Source organism: Crinia signifera, chromosome 2, assembly GCF_055691185.1.
Source record: "Crinia signifera chromosome 2, ASM5569118v1, whole genome shotgun sequence".
Lineage (NCBI taxonomy): Eukaryota > Metazoa > Chordata > Amphibia > Anura > Myobatrachidae > Crinia > Crinia signifera.
In genome coordinates, this window is record NC_139218.1 from 368706722 (window position 1) to 368725825 (window position 19104).

Sequence of the window (19104 nt, forward strand, 5' to 3'; positions counted from 1 at the left end):
TGACAAAAATCATCAGGTCAATGTATGAATTTTCCAGCACAATTCGCATCCTACACGCGATTATTGGAAAACGTGCAAATTCGGATGTTTTTTACCAAAAATCGCACATGTCTAAAAAAAATTGCACCCTATTACATTTCGCCTTTTATTTTTTAAATATTTAATTTTCTATTTTTTACACAGAGAAGCCTGCACAGATCTGACTGATCTGTGGAGGCTTCATCTATATACGAGTACGAATGTTAGTAAATGAGCACACCACCGTAGAACTCATGGCCATATATAGCTGAGTTCTATTGATGGTGTATTCATTCGTACACCAGACTTTGGCTGGGCATGCCATATATAAATACTGTATGGACGAATTTGACTGATAGTAAATTAGCTGATGCCAACTTACCAGCCATATTTGGGTGCCAGACTGGGGGGCCGACAGTCGGGATCCTGACAGGCATTTACCCGTCATCGGGATCCCGACTGTCAAAACACCAACAGCCGGGTTCCCGCCGGCCGTCGGCTATTTTCCCTCGTGGGGGTCCACGACCCCATAGAGGGAGAATAGAATAGGTGGCTGGGGGTGTGGTACCCAGAGCCGAATTTCCCATTAGGCACGTGAGGCACCGGCCTAGGGGCGGCACATGTTTGGGGGCGGCACTTGGATGCCTGTGATAGTACTGTCAGCCCAAAATGTACCAATAACTGCAAAATATCCACTGTACTGTACTATATTGCATCTTAAATAGAGTGTAAATGGATAGGACATGCAGATACTGCCCCTATAAACTGTCCTACTTAGTAAACATTATTGTTGTGCCTAGGGGCGCCCTCCTCCCTAAATCCGCCCCTGGTGGTACCCCTGTACCACACCCCCATATTTTACATCAAATACGGGTTTTCATACCCATAGATCTCAGTAAATTTCCCCCTGTGTCCATTTTGGCATTACTATATGCATACCTCCCAACATGACCCATGTTTCACCACAGGTGATGGTAATCCTACATTGAGAGGGAAGTACATGAATAGACCATTCTGTCCTTCTTGGAGAGGGTAATGTTGGGAGGTATGCAGCTGTATGTGTTTCTTTGTTGCATGTTTCTCAGACATCGCTCTGCTTTTCCAGGTGACTGACTTTGAAGTTGACACAGAGAAAGATCTTGGAGAGCTCCTGCTGGTTCGACTGTCCACAATGACCTACAAGAGCTTCCATACAGCTGCTTGGTATTGCCACTATGTAAATGTGACCTGCCCTAACGGTCAGCTCTACCAGTTCCCTTTTCATAAATGGATACCTACAGGAATGACTGTGGAAATACCAGAGGGCAAAGGTGAAATTTTATTTTGACTTGTATCCACTCTGGGGATCACCTCATCTCTGCTATGTGGGTGGTCATCATTGCAGGATAGATGTGTATAGATAATCTGCTCACCCCAATACATAACAAATTGTCACAAATTCCAACATGAGCTTCATCTTCATGTTGGTGTTCAGTACTATCTTTTGTAGAGCTGGGTTCATGGCATACATGTACACACTGCCCTACACACTAACCAGGAAAACTACTCTTAGGATCTTTTCTGTTTCAGGCATTATATTATCTGTGAATACTCACCAAATTCTCAAGACACAACGGACAGAGGAACTGGAGAAGGAGAGAGAAACTCACAAGTGAGTGGCCGATATACATGGAGTACAGCTTTATTTATATGATGTCCCTCTATTGTAGGGGGATAGAAAGTATTCCCTTTTAGTTAATTTGGTAATCCCCTCTGGGTCTCCTACATAATGATTTCAGCCAGTGGCCTAAGTTCGTCCCAGTTGCCCATAGGCAAGATACATTTTGGTGCCCCCCAACTAGCTCAATCAGTAAGGTGTCTGTCTCCAGTAAGACAGGTGATGGGTTCTAATACAGGGTGCTAAAAATAATGCTAGGATGGGGAGTTAGCCACAGAAGCGATATCAACAGATTTCAATTAACTGATTCAAACTCAAAGGGGAGGAGAAGTGCCCCCTTGAGAGCAGGAGCCCGGTGACAGATGACTCTATTGTCTCCCAGATTTACTCCTCTGATTTCAGCACAGGCTTACAATTGTTCTATGTATAACTTTCACAGTAAATATATATGTTTATGACTAGCAAATGTCAAATTTCATAGATAACTTACTTGCATGAAAACCACCAACTAAAACACTTTAGTATAGTTTTTCAAAGTTGAAGCACTCCAAGCAATTATGTAAGTATAGCCGGTGCCAGGCACATGGAAAATGATCAAAAGCACTTACCCCTTCAGCGAAAGGAATTAGAGCCAGCACTCAGCAGTTGGTGAAAGAAAAATAGTGTTTTAATGCAAAGACATAGTTGCAATGGTGACAGCTGTTATCCTGACAGCTGTTTCAACTGCTCCTAGGCCTCTGATGAAAACTGCCAAGGAGCAGTGGAAACAGCTGTCAGGATACATTTATATATTTCAGGTGCAGGAGGCAAGGTCTATGTAGGAAAAGACTAATTGAACATTTTCTATAGCATTAACCTTTGTTTCCTGCAGGTGGAAATCTTATGCAGAAGGTGCCCCTCACTGCATTGCTGCAGACAAGATTGAGGATCTGCCCTATAATGACCAGTACTCCTTCCTAAAAATGAGCAGCTTCCGCTACTCCAAGGAGTTCTTGTATGTATAAAATCTGTGTTGAGCCTGACCAGGCATTACTCTATGCATTTAGGTCCTCCGGTTTTAAAGAGTCCATCTCTTTTGTTAAGTTCCCTATCTCCCTTAATTTCCGAATCAGCCTATTACTAGGAATATGACAATACAAATTGAGTTACCCATATCCGTTTGTTATCTGAAAAATTCAAAAAAACAGACTTTTTTGAGGGGAGCCCGTGATGACACAATGTTAACTGACATCATTATGTCACTAGTATCAGAGTGAGATCATTGGATAGAAAGCAACTAAGTTGACAAGCATTAGGTCGACACCACTAGGTCAACATGACTGAAGGTCGACATGCATGAAGGACTGAATGTTGACATATGTTAGGTCGACAGGTCATTAGGACGACACAAGCATTAGGTCGATATGGGGAAGGTCTACAGTCAAAAGGTCAACATGGGGTTTTTCGCTTTTTTTGTCCCGAATTTTAAACATGGACACTGAAGTGTAGCACTGCGCTCGCCATGCTTCTGGCATGGAGCCTCGTCACACTATTTTATTCTCCCATCATGCCCTAGTGGATGGTAGGGCATAAAATACCGCCTGTCGGCACATGTCGGCTCAAAAAAAGTGAAAAACCCCATGACGACATTTTGACTGTCGACCTTCCCCATGTCGACCTAATGCTTGTGTCGACCTAATGACCTTTCAACCCAACCCATGCCGACCTTCAGTCAAGTCAACCTTCATGCATGTCAACCTAATGCTTGTCGACCTAGTTATTGTAGATCTAGTGACCATATCCGCTAGTATCAATATCCAATGTCTGGCGGTCACTGGGTGATGCTTTTAAATCTCAATCACCCCATCAGAAACCCCCGCAACATATACTGGACCTACTCGCAGTGCACACTGAACCCCTGCAACACTCACCAGACCCCATAACACCCCTCTGGAACACCCACTCGACTCCCCCGTTAAGGGTTTTCAAAAATCTAATACAGGTTGAGTATCCCTTATCCAAAATGCTCGGGACCAGGAGAATTTTGGATAACGGATTATTCCGTATTTTGGAATATTTTAATATTTCAATGATGTATTCTGAAGTATCTTGCATTTATGCTGTATAAACACATCAACCACATAAAATGCACACAAATATATTTTATTTGTTCAAAAAACAAGGTTTCAAAACATGAAACAAAATTTGTGTACTATCTCAGTTATTGAATTTGAATGCCAAGCAATCATTGTCTTGTACATATATAATGGGGATGCGGTCATTCGTCAGACTGCATTTAGGTCTACAGTCATTAGGTCGACCCCACTAGGTCGACTGGCAGGAAGGTCGACCTGACTTAAGGTCGACATGGGCCAAGGTCGACATGACTTAAGGTCGAATTTGCATAAAGGTCGACATGATGAAGGTCGACTGGTCATAAGGTCGACATGGGTTTTTCACTGTTTTTTGAGCCGACATGTGCCGACAGGCGGTATTTCATGCCTTACCATCCACTAGGGCGTGGTGGGAGAATAAAATAGTGTGCCGAGCGCAGCGAGGCACCGTGCCCGAAGCATCGCGAGCGAAGCGAGCGATGCGAGGGTCCGATTCTCATTGCCAACTGTGTCCATGTCGACATTCGGATCAAAAAACAGTGAAAAAAACAGTGAAAAAACAGTGAAAAAACCATGTCGACCTTATGACCAGTCGACCTTCCTCATGTCGACCTTTATGCAAATTCGACCTTAAGTCATGTCGACCTTGGCCCATGTCGACCTTAAGTCAGGTCGACCTTCCAGCCAGTCGACCTAGTGGGGTCGACCTAATGACTGTAGACCTAAATGCAGTCTGACGAATGATCCCATTCCATATAATGCCAGTTACATATCATGTCCTCAGTAGTGCCAGTTACATATCATGTCCCCAGTAGTGCCAGTTACATATCATGTCCTCAGTAGTGCCAGTTACATATCATGTCCTCAGTAGTGCTGTTACAAATGTCCCCAGTGAGTTTTTAGCAGGAAAAAAAAATTCACTTTCTGGAATGTATGGTTTTCGGAATAATTCGGATAACGGATATTCGGATACGGGATACTCGACCTGTATACAGTTAATATCTGAAGTGATCCTGATCCTGAGCAGTTAAATTACTGGGGATTCAACCTGTGTATTAATTATATTAATTATGAAGGATGATAGCTAATTCCTGGTGTCACTCCACCGAAGGGTGACACCCGGGAGCGGGTTGCACCCCCTCCCGTCCAATCAGCCTATTGGTTAATCAGGCACTGGGCATGGGATATAAAAAAACCTCACCATAGTAATTTGCAAGTTCCTCTTTGTGTTTGAGGACGGAGTTGTTGAACTAGAGGCATATGAATTCTATCAGGTACATGTAAGTTCTTCTAATATAGGACATTTGAAACATTTATCTTTCTTGCTTTCACAGGGGACTTGAAATGTATCAGCAAGGTTTCATAAATCCAGAACCATGGACTGACCTAGATGATATCAAACTGATCTTCTGCCTGAGACCATTTGATAATTCGGGTACAGTATGTCCATTCCTTTTTTTGGCAATTTTTGTTCAAGTTTTACTGTCATGCGAATATCTCAAATGATAAAGTAATAGAAGCTAGTTTTGCCTATTTGACCACTGTCATATTAGATAGCTGAATTATATCACTATAGAGGGCTTTTGTCTAATGAGTCTCCCGGTAGTCAATCAGCATGCACCATACTTGCCTACTTTTGAAAACCAGTTTCAGGGAGATTATAGTTGGTAGTAGAATTTTGCACAGCGCCTCATTGAGGGGGCGTGTCATGCTCCACCCAAAGGGCGTGTCTAGTTCCATATATGGAGAGATTTTGAATTTTTTTTTTGCAAATGTGGCACCTAGAAGCGTGGGTGTGTACTGCTGCATCAGAGGGGAATCTTGTAAAATGTCTTATATCCAAAAGTAGATGAGCCCCAAAGCCGTTAGTACGAGATACTATACTTGCTAAAGTACTGGGAAATGGTGCCGATGATTCAATGTAAATGTATCTATCTGTCATTACTTTTTTCCCAAAAAAATGTAACAGTGTAATGTGGGCTAGGTGAAATGAGGGAGATTGCTAGACTGATGAGGGAGAGAGGGAGATTGCTGCTATATCAGGGAGTCTCCTGCAGAAGTCAGGAGGGTAGGTAACTATGGCATGCACTGAACACCCATATAAAATGTTCCTGATGTCTTGTATCCCCAGATGTGGTGGCTGAGATATGGAAGGAGGATTACTACTTCGGTAGCCAATACCTAAATGGAATAAACCCTATACTCATCAGGAAGTGCTCCTCTATTCCTGAGAACTTCCCAGTTAGTGACAACATGGTACCTGCATATCTGAGGACCACCACCAGTCTCCAGAAAGAACTAGAGGTGGGGCATCTATTTCTGGAAATTAGTGGCCAAGAGACATGCTGTCTCTTTATTGGGATGCGGTTGAAAGGTGTAGTGTCTAGGTAGATAGTCAATAGGTCAACACCAAAAGGTGGACATGCAGTAGAACAATGTTGACAAAAAGTCAACACTATTAAAGGTTTGCATGAAAAGGTCGACATGAGTTTTTTAAATATTTAAGACTTTTTCTAGACTTAAGCATTTTTGTGGACTACAATTGGGAAGGTACAGTGTGCTGAGTGAAGTGGAGCGAGGCACCATGCCCGAAGCATGGTGAGCGAAGCGAGCTATGTGAAGGCATGCACTACACTAATTGGGGGTCCATTTAGATAGGTGTCATCATTAACACACAAAAAAATTTGAAAAACAGCTTTTAATGTGTCGACCTTTTACACAGCGACTTTTTTGATCTTGTTGACCTTTTTGGCCATGTTGATCTATTGCATTTGACCCCTTGTCTGTGTCAACCTATTGCATGTCAACTTTTCTTTTTGACTGTCTACCTAGACACTTTAGACCTTTCAACGCACACCCATATTTATTTGTATATATGTTTTGTGTATGGGCCTATGGGCAGTGGCGTAACTACTTATTGTGCGCCCCCCCCCTGCCGATTTCTTGGCAGTGCCCCCCCCCCAAAACCCTGCCTTATCTCTCCGTAGTATGCAGCATCCCCCTCTGTAGTATGTGGCTTCCCCAGCGCTCCTCGAACTCCTCTCCTCCTGGCTCCTGCTGCTATTAAAAAACTGACCCTCACAAAATGGCTGCCCCTAATAGCAGACTGTTTTTAAGGATGCTAGAGGAGGCCGCTGCCTCCTCTAGCATCCCCCAAAACTGTCTGCTGTATGGGGGCGGACATATTTTGAAGGTCAAAGTAGACTAGTAAGTCTGCGGGTGTCCTGGCCAGAGATGTGGCAGCAGCGTAACAATAGCCCCGCAGACCCCCCGCATCTACACTTTCACAGAGCCTCCCCGCTACCGTGCGGTCTGCGGCGCTATGGTTACGGGATTGCCTATGGGCCCAAATAACTATATTACGACCTAGACACACGGTAATAAACTGCTGCTTATGTTTTGCAGAAAGGAAACGTCTTCTTGGCAGATTACAAGATTCTGCAGGGGGTCCCAGCCAATAAATCCATTAATGGAAAGCAACAATACATGACTGCTCCTATGTGTCTACTGTGGAAGAATCCTGAAGATCAACTTGTTCCCATAGCCATTCAGGCAACTGTTCTTATTCTAATATTGACTTAGAGGTGTATTCATTACAGAATTCTTCTTTGCTCGGCTGAAACTCGACAGCCGGAATTGAATGTTCTGGCTGTCAATTGTTGGAAAGCCCGAGGATTGGCAATACCACGGCTGTTTCCCACAGGGAAGCGGGTCTGTAGCAGGCAAATCCCAGCTGGGCGGACGAGTCCCGGCTGGTATTGAATCCCTTAACTGATGATATTTCCAGTGTTGTAAATATTGGCAGACATTGGATACCCCCTTAAACTCCCCCAATTTTTTTTTTTAGGAAATATAGTTGTTAGGGGTTGGGATCATTTGGTCTATTGCATTATGGTCGAAAGTCATTAGGTCGAATCCATTAAGTCGACATGCTAAAAGGTCGACATGACTCTAGGTCGACATGGGAAAAGGTCGACATGATTCTAGGTCGAAAGGTCATTAGTTCGACAGGTCATTAGTTCGACAAGGTCATTAGTTCGACATTGTCTATGTCGACATTCACAAGGTCGACATGGGTTTTTTCACTGTTTTTTTTACCTGAATGTCAACACAGTCGACATGGACACAGTTTAAAGTGCACTGCATCCCCTCGCATCGCTCGCTGCGCTCGCTATGCGTCGGGCACGGTGCCTCGCTACGCTCGGCACACTATTTTATTCTCCCACCACGCCCTAGTGGATGGTAGGGCATGAAATACGTGTGTCGGCACGTGTTGGCTCAAAAAACAGTGAAAAACTCCATGTCGACCTTGTAAATGTCGACATAGACAATGTCGAACTAATGACCTTGTCGAACTAATGACCTGTCGAACTAATGACCTTTCGAACTAGAATCATGTCGACCTTTTCCCATGTCGACCTAGAGTCATGTCGACCTTTTAGCATGTCGACCTAATGGATTCGACCTAATGACTGTCGACCATAATGCAGTAGACCAAATGACCGCATCCCGTTGTTAGAATGTGTTATTAATCTGGTGTACAATGACACTTTAAATGCTTGTTCCTATAGAACAAACAGATTCATGGCACATTACTGCTCAGGGTCAACAGTGAGCCACATTTTTGGAGCATGTACTCATTCTTGTGAGGATACAACCCTCTTTTAAAATGAGCTTTTTAGACCTACTAGAATTTTGTAGCATAACAATGACCATTACAGGGCTGGTTTAATGAAAGGTCATGTTCACATGTGTACTGACTAAATATCAACAAGTACAGTACATAGCTTTAATCATGGTAGCGGATTCAATTCAAAATGTGATCTAAACATTTGAGAAAGACATCTGGCATCCATGTGCTATGGCTTATTTATGAAATAGCCTGAGTACATGCAGTAGAGATGTACTGCCAACTTATAAACTACATGGTAGAGGATATTTGTGGTTCTACGTGGCTCTGTAGTGACAGTTCTGTCCTTATTACAGTTGGCACAAACCCCAGGAGAGAACGTTCCAATCTTCCTGCCCAGTGACTCTGAATGTGACTGGTTACTGGCCAAGATCTGGGTCCGCAATTCTGACTACCAGGTGCATCAAGTGGCTACTCACCTACTCCGTACTCATCTCTTTGCTGAGGTCTTCAACATTGCAACCACCAGACAACTTCCGATGGGCCACCCGGTGTACAAGGTGAGATCTGAATAGCATTTATTATCAGGGAGCAGTTCACAGCAGGGGATCTTGAAAAAAAGGCCCATTCTGTATTTAAATATAGATGCTGGAGAGGTGTCACCTGAAATGTTGGAACATAATACTTCACTGCCTACATCAAAAGACAATGATCATTTAAATGACAAACTGAGACATGTTATTCACCTGTCATCAAATTTGTGGCTTATAAAAACAGATAAAATAGTTTGAATTGAATCAGTTACTTATTATAGTCTACATTAGATGGAATTAAAATGATTTTTTTCTATTTTCCCAGCTAATAATTCCACATCTTCGTAACACCCTTGAGATAAATGTTATTGCCAGATCTGATCTCATTGGTCCTAATGGCGTCTTTGATAAGGTAAGATCTTTTATTATAAAATTGCAACAGATAAATGTGCCAGCTCACACTATACGGAGTCTGCTTAGGGTTTGGCTTACATATTAAATATTACAATAAATTAATACCTGGCCTGAATATAGAAGCTGTAGCAATTCACCAGAACACATGCCCATCACCTTCCTTTTACCCAGGCTGTAGCAACTGGAAAAGGAGGGATTCCGATATTGCTGAAAAAAGCAATGGAAGAGGTCACTTACAGCAGCCTCTGTCTACCTGATGACATCCAGGCAAGAGGAGTGGAGGCCATTCCCAATTACCTGTACAGGGAGGATGGGCTGAAGATCTGGTTGGCTGTCGAGAGGTAGTTCACTGTTCTGTTCCAACTGTCCACCCAGAGGGGGATGACCACATTTTCGACCTTTTATATAAAATTGCCTACAACTGATCATAGTGTGAATATGGGGCCTAATTCAATACCGCTCGGTAAGCAGTGGTCATTTGCGAGCAGCTTATCGCCACACGCCGTCCTCCCGAATGCCCACCCCCTGCGCTGCAGAATCCCCCTTCCCCTATGCTGCCGAATCCCCTTGGTAACATGTGAGGTGATGTATGCAAACACATTCCCTCGCATGCTGCTGAAGGGGACAGAAATCATCCGAATGATTTCTCTCCAGTCTAAACTGACTTTGATTTCCGTCGGAGTCCACCGAAGAGAGGGCGGTCACTGGTGTCATGTGATGTCAGCCGCCTGCCCCCCACAGGCATCACCCTTCCTGTGGTGCTGGGGGAGCGATCCTGAATCGGACCCATGATGGACAGATGGAATTGTACACCCCATTATTACCTCTGCCCATCATTACTTCATTAATTGTTCTTCTTGCTTTGTCCATTTCAGCTTTGTGTCCCACATTGTGAATTACTACTATGAGAGTGATGCGGTGGTCAGTACAGACCCTGAACTTCAGGCCTGGGTGGCAGAGATCTATAAAGAAGGATTCTTGGAGTATAAATCTACAGGTTAGTGACGTCCAGGGGCGGATCCAGGATAAAATGACAGGGGGGGGCACCATGTTAAAAGAGGGTTTGGGTGGGGGAGGGGCGGTGTTAGTGGTGCCAGTGTACATGCTAAGAGAGTGGGAATGGGATTAAAAATAGGCCCTGGCATTTAAAATACGCAGGCCCACCATGGCGACAAAAGTGAAGCATGTAGTTGTGTGTGCGCCAAAGGCGCACTCCGGAAAAGGGGGTGTGGCCACTCAACAGGGGGAATGTCCTTGAGTGTAGTGTACAACACCATATACAACTTCTACACATTATGCAACAAAATACTAGACCCCATTATACTTGCCCCTTACACATGATGCCAAATGGAATGAGCCAAAATTCACATAATACCACATGGATTGAGCCAAAATTCAAATAATGCCACATGGATTGTGTCAAAATTCACATAATGCCACACGGATTGAGCCAAAATTCACATAATGCCACACGGATTGAGCCAAAATTCACATAATAACACACGGATTGAGCCAAAATTCACATAATGCCACACGGATTGAGCCAAAATTCACATAATAACACACGGATTGAGCCAAAATTCACATAATGCCACACGGATTGAGCCAAAATTCACATAATAACACACGGATTGAGCCAAAATTCATATAATGCCACACGGATTGAGCCAAAATTCATATAATGCCACACGGATTGAGCCAGAATTCACATAATGCCACACATATTATGCCAAAATTCACAATACGCTTCATAAACAGGGACATTGTCTGCCAAAGGCGCGCATTAAACATTTACACCATAATGTCCATTACATGTTAAGTTACACGCCATTACAGTATGTCCATTATATATTATGCCAAACACCATAATGCCTATTAAAAATTATGCTACATAAGTGCTGCTTATCTACATGCTCTTTGCCAAGGGTTCCATGCTCGTCGCCATGTGGGATTGCATGCTCATTGCCAAGGGGGAATACATGCTCGCGGTAAATGGGGGACGGCCACCGCCAGGCAGAAGTGATAGCCACTGACAGTGGCAGAGCCTGGCTGTATTCAGAGCACTGCAGGCCCCGGCTATTTGAAATAATACCCCTTTCACACCAGAAAAAGCACTCCCAGGTTGGCCCCTTTTACACCAGCCTAGTCCCTGCATTTTCTGGTGTGAGGGGGAGAGAAAACCACCCCTCCCCCCTTTAACCAGTTATCTCATTTAACCGGCTATATATTCGGAACTAACTGACCCATTTACATGAGACAAGTATCATATTGAAGAACTTTTGAGTGGGCTTTGAATGATTTTGGTCCAGTGAAACTGGAACGTTTGGTTCCAGAGTAATCTGCCCTCAAAGAACGTGAACAGCCATGAAATTACATTTCAAAAATAAAAAAATCGGTTTACCCGCAATATCTCCGATTCACCGATATGGACCAGCCTAGTTTCATATTGAAGGCCCAGCGATTTGGAATTGAATGAGCCACAAGCCTCTGTGATGCCACGGGAGGAATTGGCAGCCATCGGAACCAGGTGGGGGTTGGAATTAACGGGTCCCATATTATCCTATGGGGAAAAACGTTACAGATTTGCCAGGCGATATCTAATATACTGTATAACAATACAATAATATCAGGCGGAATATACAATATATAAATACATGTAGCGATAACAATAATACACTTATTCAGACAATGCTCCAATCTTGTGCTGCTTCCAATTAGTATTCTGGTATGCTACTTGTTAATTAAAAAATACTTTTTGAAATAAAAGAGAGAACGTAATCAAAAAGATAGGAATATTATACTTAGTTTACTTAATAGTAACACCTCATTGGGTGGGTTTTCCTGTGGCAGGACAAACCTCTCAGGGCAGGTTTGTCCAACCCCGGAAATACTCACCATAGAAGGGGCAGCAGATGCACTTATGCAGCAGACCCTGCTTCCCTAGGGCTGCTGCTGTTGGTGGCCACACAGGGATGTTTGAGCAGCTCGGGCATTCAGGCATTTGTGTGTTTGAGAGGCCAAACACATGAATGACCAAGAACAGCCGGATGCCCCCAAACTTTCCCGAGCAGCGACGGGGAGGATCAGTGGTGGGGGGATAGTGGTGAATTTCCGCCAGGGTAAGCTATGGGGGAAGTTAGGGAGCGCCTGGGGGATAGTGGCACTGCTAGATGGTTGTGCACCAGTGGTACTGCTGGAGGCACCACTGGTCAGAGGCAGAACTCTGGGAGGCAATGGAGTCATCTGCCACCAGGCTCCTGCTCCCAAGGGGGCACTTCTCCTCTCCTGCAAGTTTAAATCAGTTATTTAAAAGCCAACGATATTGCTTCTGTGGCTGAGTTCTGAAATATATATGTGTTCTCTATCTATCTATATTTATTAAAATAAATATATATTTTTTATAAGGTTATATAGGGTTGTGTGTAACTGGAACGAACTTACGCCACTGCCACTGGTGCACCCCTACTTTTCAGTGATATGCCCGGAAATTTTCTGGGAGTGCCCACACCGGCAGCAGAAATTTCCTGGCATACCACCAAAGTGGTTTTCACTTAAAAATTTTTTTTTACTAAATGCATAAAATAATAATTACAGCACATAACACCTTACATCAACTTTTTAAAAGGAGGCGCCGCTGTGTGCTGACCAGTAGGAACAGAAACCCTTAAAAAGGCTTATCATCATACAGTAAACTGTAAGTGCCAAATAATTAGAGCCACTCCCCCCTCCGCTACTGTTCCCCGCCACCAGTCTCCACTGCCGCTGCTGCCATTGCCGCCGTATCCACTGCGCATGCGCTGGCCCCAAGCTTCTATGGGCTGCTTCGAAAGCAACCCATAGAAGCTAAATCACGGTCCCACTGCCTGAATACTGCAGACGACTGGCACCAGAACCGGCCTATGCGCAGTATCGGCTTCGGTGCTGCACATGCGCAGCCCCCGGAGTCTATGGCTTGTAGTCAAACTGCCAGTCACAGCAAACCCATAGGTAAAACCCGGCGCTGTTCATTCCTATTCTACTTCCACTGGAAATTGCCTGCAAGGAACATTTCTATTTAACTGCAGTGACTTTATCCATAGCACCTTACAGTACGTCAACTACTTTTAAATAGTTGTAGTAAGGTGTTATGTGCTAGAATTGTTATTTTATGCATTTATTACTGAAGTTATATATTTAATGAGGTGTGACTATTAATGTTGACTGCTGTAAGTATAATGGGGCAGATGTATTAAGCCTTCACAAGAGATAAATCCATGGGTGATAAAGAGAGATAAACGTCCAGCCAATCACCTGCCAACTGCCATGTTACAGGCTTTGTTTGAAAAAAGTCAGTAAGGAGCTGATTGGCTGGACGTTTATCTCTCCTTATCACCCTTGCATTTATCTCTTGTTAAGGCTTTATACATCTGCCCCAATATTCTTTCCTTTTGATCTTTGAAATGTTTGTAAACCTGGTGTGACCAAGAGGTCATACATCGTAAAATGTGATTGTAAAACTCTTACCTTGGATATTGCATCAGTGTGCAAGAGAGGTCTAGGGGATACATTTACTATGATGGCAGTTTGGTTAAATATGGGATGTTGCCCATAGCAACCAGTCAGATTCTACTTTTTATATATATAATTGATTTATTTATTAGCAGTTTCTTATATAGCGCACACATATTCCGCAGCGCTGTACAGAGATCATTTTTGAACATTCACATCAGTCCCTGCCCCAGTGGAGCTTACAATCTATATTCCCTACCACACGCACACACAGACATTCTAGCGTTACTTTTTGTTGGGAGCCAATTAACCTACCAGTATATTTTTGGAATGTGGGAGGAAACCGGAGTTCCCGGAGGAAACCCACGCGAGCACGGGGAGAATACACAAACTCTGCACAGTTAGGGCCATGGTGGTGATCGAACCCATGACCTCAGCGCTGTGAGGCAGTAATGCTAACCATTACACCATCCGTACTGCCCCACTAATGAACTCTTCTGTTTTATAGGAATACCCTCATCTTTGGAGACCAAGGCTTCTCTGATCAAGTACCTGACCATGGTGATCTTCACTTGTTCTGCTCAGCACGCAGCTGTCAACACTGGTCAGGTGAGTGATCAAACTTCACAGCTTTACAATATGCTGTTCTTGCTATCTTTTGTGGTGTCCTTCATACTCTATCCTTGATTTGGAGGATTGGAGAACATATTGACTAGTAAGCCCACTCGAAGCAAATGCTTTGAAAGCTAGTCTGCTGTCACGATCCAGGTAAAACAAATACTATGTTTTCCTCTAAACTTGTGTCTCCAGACTTTCACTGTGCCTCCAGGTCTGGATATCCTTAGGGTGCCCATACACTAGTAAGATTTATCTTCAGATCTGGCTGGTTGGAAGAAAAACATGGTTATGGATGAGTGACCGTTTGTCATTTGCTCTCATCCATAACCATGTTTTTGTTCCAACCATACAGATCTGCAGATAAATCTGCGTGTGTATGGCCACCTTTAGTCCTGTGTGTGTGCAGATCACAGCACAGATTCCCCAGTCTCTCCAGTGATCACTTGATGCTGCAGCTGTGCAGCATATCCTGCAGGCTTGCTCACAAACTCCCAGCACTGGGCCTTCTCTCTGTTACAGGCCTCAGGCCTTTCCACATGCACGCCAAACATTGTTTGTGTCTCCAACATGGGAGCGGCCATATTGGTTTGATTCACAGGAGTTCACCAGCCAATTCAGGAATAGTTATTCTGACATCACCCTGCAACAGCCAATCAGCTACAGGCTGTGCCTATATATGCCCTGAGACTTGAGCCAGAAGTGAGTACAATGTTGTCCTAGAAGTAGCAGCTTCCACAGCATCTAGTACTTCTGCTAATCCAGCACCTGCAGCATTCCACTCTGCCTGCATTCTCCCTCTAGTGTCCGGTCTGGGACATTGCATCCTCTATCAGAATACCTGGTTTTCTGATTGTCTTTTACGTCTGAGGTTCAGTCAGCCTGCCATTGGTTCCAGTAGTGCATCATCCTCACTACAGCTGTCAAGCCAACAGTCAGAGAGGCTAACATCAATATCTGCAATAAAAACAGATACCTGCTGTTGCAGTTATCATCGGTGAACCTCTCCTGTGATGACCATAGTGATACCCAGTGCCTACTTACTGTACCTGCAGTGACTTCATCCAGCAGCTCTCCTCATTGTCCTTTCAAGCTTTAGCCTATACATACTTACCAGTACCTCCTGGCTCATCCTGCTCTCCATAGACTTCATCATCCCCTGTGTGGGGTTACTTCACAGACTCTAAGTATCCCATATGCATTATAAGTTTATTCAAGAACCTTGCTTCCTTTATACTCCAGCTCAAACCAGTCACTCCTCAGTCGTGACATCTGCTACCTTGTGATTGCCTCTGTGTTTGTGCATGTGTGAGAGAGAAAGGTATGAAGTTTTACTAGTTGCCAACAGGTGGCAGTGTTTCGGAGAGACACAACTGGACACTAGACATATATGACATGGGTGACATTGACCTTCAAGATTGCTGACACTAATATCTGTTCTGCGCAACTTCATGTGCAACATGTCTCTACCTTTGCATATGTCATATAATGGATGCCATGTTGAAAGATTAATTCTATACAAACTATTTGAGTATTTATTGGGACAATAAATGCTACAGTATATAGGCAAACCTATATACGAAACACAGTGCACTACGCTCCAGTCTTCCATCTTATTTATTTAACCTAGTTACTGGGCAAGATATGGTTGCACAGTTCAGAGTACCAGTTACTTAAAGTGGTCAATTACCTTCTCTGCATCTCTATGCTGAGGTCTTTAAAATTGCAACCATCACACAACTTCCAATGGGCTAACATTCAATAGTTTTGTAATGTATTATTATAATGTTTGTCTCTATCCTTTACTGGGGTAAAGTGTTCCTGTCTAAGTTTAAGATTTGTGTTTCCATTGCAGTCTGACATCTATACCTGGATGCCTAATGGTCCCACATCAATGAGAAGCCCCCCTCCCACAGAAAAAGGGGTCAGCACAACCCAGAGTATCCTGGCTGCATTGCCTGAAGTAAACACTACCAGTGCTTGTGTATCCACTGTATGGCTGCTCAGTAAAGAGCCAATGGACCAGGTGAGTACTGGGGCCAGTATGAATACTACAATCAGCGGTACTCTTTACCTAGAATGGCGCCCATCGCGACCATCGCGACCATCGTATGCACTAAAAAACGGGTGCGATGCGATGCCTGCGATTTCCCATAGGGATCAATGTTAAAAGTCAGATTGGACGCGATTTTAGTATTAAATGCCTCAATGCCCGCAATTTTTCCGTAGGAAACAATGTTAAATGGGCCACAGAGCCCTAATAGTCCCCCTGAAGTCTGAAATGGCCCCCACAATTTTTAACGGCACCCCACGATCAACGTCAACCCGAAGCGTGGCGAGCGCAGCAGTACGTGTCCTCCGACCTTTTCATACCCCCACTATCCACGTCGGCGTGGAGTTGAGAATAGAATAGTGTGGCGAGCGCGAAGCGTGGCGAGCACAGCGAGCCCCGCGAGGGGACGCGGATACCTTCACAGGTAAACGCGTCCCCTCGCGGGCTTCACAGGTGTCCGCGTCGCCACGGACACCTGTGAAGCCCGCGAGGGGACGCGTATAACTGTGAAGGTATCCGCGTCCGCTCGCCACGCTTCGGGCTCGGTGGCTCGCTGCGCTCGCCACACTATTCTATTCTCAACTCCACGCCGACGTGGATAGTGGGGGTATGAAAAGGTCGGAGGACGCGTACCGCTGCCCCTCGCGGGCTCGCTGCGCTCGCCACGCTTCGGGTTCACGTTGATCGTGGGGTGGCGTTAAAAATTGTGGGGGCCATTTAAGACTTCAGGGGCTCTGTGGCCCATTTAACATTGTTTCCTATGTAAAAATCGAGGGCATTGAGGCATTTAACACTAAAATCGCATCCAATCTGACTTTTAACATTGATCCCTATGGGAAAATCGCGGGCATCGCGTCGCACCCGTTTTTTATGTGCATGCGATGGCCGCGATGCCCGCGATTTTTTACCCCCGACGCCCGCGATGCTAATCGCGGGCGCCGTTCTAGGTAAAGAGTACCCAATCAGCTGATCTAGGGTTTTCCTATTCCTATAAATGTAAACATGGGGTAATGGGGAACAGGACAATGTACCTATGCACTAGTACCCACCAATCATTATTTTCTGGATAAATAGCGTCAATAGAATATCCACGATATGAGAATGAGTGTGCCTCGGCACAAATAAACTGTGTGGAGGTGCTCCCCTGAGAGTAAGGTAGAGTCAAACAAGGAAAGAGAAAGTACTCTCTTTGTTTGGGGGCACGCTTTGATTAAAACTTAGCGTTTAATTATCAATCATTAAAAAAGTGATTGTAACATGACATAGGACATACATGACACACATAACATATACACACGAAAAAAATCCTGATATATCCAAGGTCCCCGTCTTACATGGGTAGTCTTATCTTCCTTCTCAGGGTTTAAATTACAATTTAAATCACGTTCCCTGATCGATAAATATCAGTGAAGAAGGACTACCTATTTTGCGGTGATAATAAGGAAATTACTAGAGGACACCTCTATGTTGTGGGTGAGTTGCGAATATACTCAACTATGGGCGGTATTCAATGAGAATACCTGCGAGGTGCAGCAAATCCTTTTTAGGATTCGCTGCACATTCGCCACGTTCCGGAGCCTCGCCGGCTCTGGTATTCAACGTGTCAGGGGCTCGCTGCCCTTGACTGGTGAATATGAGCTCCTGCGGCGAATGCCGCAGGGAGCCTGAGGACGGTGGCAGGCAGAGAGATGGAAGTCTCTCTGCCTGCCCCAGAACGTTTGTGGGGGGGAGGTGGGCTCCCTGGGTGCCAGGCAGCACAGGCTGCCCCCCGGGGGTGCCAGCAGGGGACCGTATATTCACTATACCCGATCGTAACGATCGGGTGCAGTGAATATATGAATATGTAATGAGCGGCTCGGCTCCGGCGCCCCCTGCTGGCTGCTGTGTAAAAAAAAAAAATATATATATTTTTTTTAAATTAAATATATATTCATGTGCTTACAGCACATGAATAAAAATAGCATGCCCCTCTTTAGAATAAAATTCCTGATTTTTTTGACACCAAATGTAAAAAACAAAACACTTTATTTTAAAAGTTCACCTTCCACTTCACCATAAAAAGATAGCGATTGCTACTCGGTGAATCATGGCGAAAAAAACCTTCAAATGTATTCGCCATGTGGTCATTGAATAGGGTGATTCACCGTTTTTGTCAAAAATTCGCCAAACAGCACAAATTCGCCATAAAAACATGGCGAATCAGGCTCATTGAATACCGCCTTATGTTGTCAATGTCTAATCCAAGAGGCTATATTTCAATCTATGACATTGATAAGAAAACACAGAGTACCCCTGATGTAAATAGAAATAGGGGGAGATTTCAGCAAATGCACGGTATAAATATATTTCTGGTTATTGTAGCACCACCTAGTGGTCTCAAGGTTGCACTAAAATAATCTCATGGGATGCAACAATCTGGTTTTCATGTATTCTTTGAGAACAAAGAACAGGTAGTAGTAAAGAATGGTGTAGGTTTAGAATATGGGAGTTGAGTAGATTTACGTAGATGAAGATGTGCTAGTATATCCCTGCAGTGTGATTGTTTGCACAGCAACTGCTGCTGATTGTCGTTTAGTGGATTGGCTTTACCAATCCCCACAATT

General features: G+C 44.2%; 2 protein-coding genes across 2 annotated transcripts in view; both read left to right on the plus strand.

Annotated features, from left to right (window-relative positions):
* Window positions 1-19104, plus strand: part of LOC146058049 (polyunsaturated fatty acid lipoxygenase ALOX15B-like) — a 154071-nt gene that overhangs the window by 72468 nt on the left and 62499 nt on the right. The window lies entirely within an intron of this gene.
* Window positions 1-19104, plus strand: part of LOC146058558 (polyunsaturated fatty acid lipoxygenase ALOX15B-like) — a 38900-nt gene that overhangs the window by 9887 nt on the left and 9909 nt on the right. The window contains exons 2-13 of the mRNA XM_083170842.1: window positions 1104-1328; window positions 1588-1669; window positions 2547-2669; window positions 5103-5203; window positions 5900-6072; window positions 7174-7320; window positions 8755-8958; window positions 9257-9343; window positions 9517-9686; window positions 10221-10342; window positions 14342-14442; window positions 16304-16474. Of these exons, the coding sequence (XP_083026968.1) occupies window positions 1104-1328; window positions 1588-1669; window positions 2547-2669; window positions 5103-5203; window positions 5900-6072; window positions 7174-7320; window positions 8755-8958; window positions 9257-9343; window positions 9517-9686; window positions 10221-10342; window positions 14342-14442; window positions 16304-16474 (1706 nt within the window). The remainder of the gene's footprint in view (window positions 1-1103; window positions 1329-1587; window positions 1670-2546; window positions 2670-5102; window positions 5204-5899; window positions 6073-7173; window positions 7321-8754; window positions 8959-9256; window positions 9344-9516; window positions 9687-10220; window positions 10343-14341; window positions 14443-16303; window positions 16475-19104) is intronic.